Below are 999 nucleotides of genomic sequence, written 5' to 3' on the forward strand. Positions count from 1 at the left end.
TGACTCTGACATTGATTAGGGACGGCTCTGATTGACTCTGACATTGATTAGGGACGGCTCTGATTGACTCTGACATTGATTAGGGACGGCTCTGATTGACTCTGACATTGATTAGGGACGGCTCTGATTGACTCTGACATTGATTAGGGACGGCTCTGATTGACTCTGACATTGATTAGGGACGGCTCTGATTGACTCTGACATTGATTAGGGACGGCTCTGATTGACTCTGACATTGATTAGGGACGGCTCTGATTGACTCTGACATTGATTAGGGACGGCTCTGATTGACTCTGACATTGATTAGGGACGGCTCTGATTGACTCTGACATTGATTAGGGACGGCTCTGATTGACTCTGATATTGATTAGGGACGGCTCTGATTACCTGACTGCGGTCAGTAGCCGGCAGTAGAAGATGGCGTGTGCACAGGCGCAGACTGTCAGGGCCCATCTCCGGATCCTTAGGTATTCACTGAACTCTCTTTCCTCCTCAGTGAGCGGCACCTCAAAGACGAGAGTCCGCAGGCCCTGGGTTAGTTTCGGCTCTTGGCCGCTCGCCATTCCCCAGACGCGGGCGGACATCGAGGGAAGGCCGCTGTCCCTCCGTCACCACGGGTAACGCCAGCCGTCCCCGCCACTCGGTCACCATGGCAACGGGCAGCCTGCCCCTCTGCTCGGTCACCATGGCAATACCGGCCTGCCCCGCCCCTCGGTCACTATGGCAACGGGGAACGGCAGCCGGCCCCCCCTCGGTCTCCACGGCAACTGCAGCCGGCCCCGCCCCTTGGTCACCACAGCAACGGGCAACCTGTCGAAATCGTCTACTGAACGGTGCTGAATTTCTGTAGCGCCTTCAACAACCTCAGCACTGACCCCCCTCCCCCCGCTTCCCCCCACTATCCTGGAGTATTTCTCAGATCCCCACCGTGTTCCCTCAGGAATGTCGGATACCCATGATCGGGGTGAATGGTGGATCAGGCTGGAGGGGCCGAATGGC

The 999-nt window shown here is 56.9% G+C and overlaps 1 protein-coding gene across 1 annotated transcript in view; it reads right to left on the reverse strand.

Annotated features, from left to right (window-relative positions):
* noxred1 (NADP-dependent oxidoreductase domain containing 1) overlaps positions 1–693 on the reverse strand; it is a gene marked incomplete at its 3' end in the record, with an annotated part of 35,255 nt that extends 34,562 nt beyond the window's left edge. Inside the window, exon 1 of the mRNA XM_043698418.1 lies at positions 388–693. Coding sequence (XP_043554353.1) covers positions 388–584 — 197 coding nt within the window. The remainder of the gene's footprint in view (positions 1–387) is intronic.
* Positions 694–999: the final 306 nt, after the last annotated feature.

The sequence above is a fragment of the Chiloscyllium plagiosum genome, chromosome 10 (genome assembly GCF_004010195.1).
Source record: "Chiloscyllium plagiosum isolate BGI_BamShark_2017 chromosome 10, ASM401019v2, whole genome shotgun sequence".
NCBI lineage: Eukaryota > Metazoa > Chordata > Chondrichthyes > Orectolobiformes > Hemiscylliidae > Chiloscyllium > Chiloscyllium plagiosum.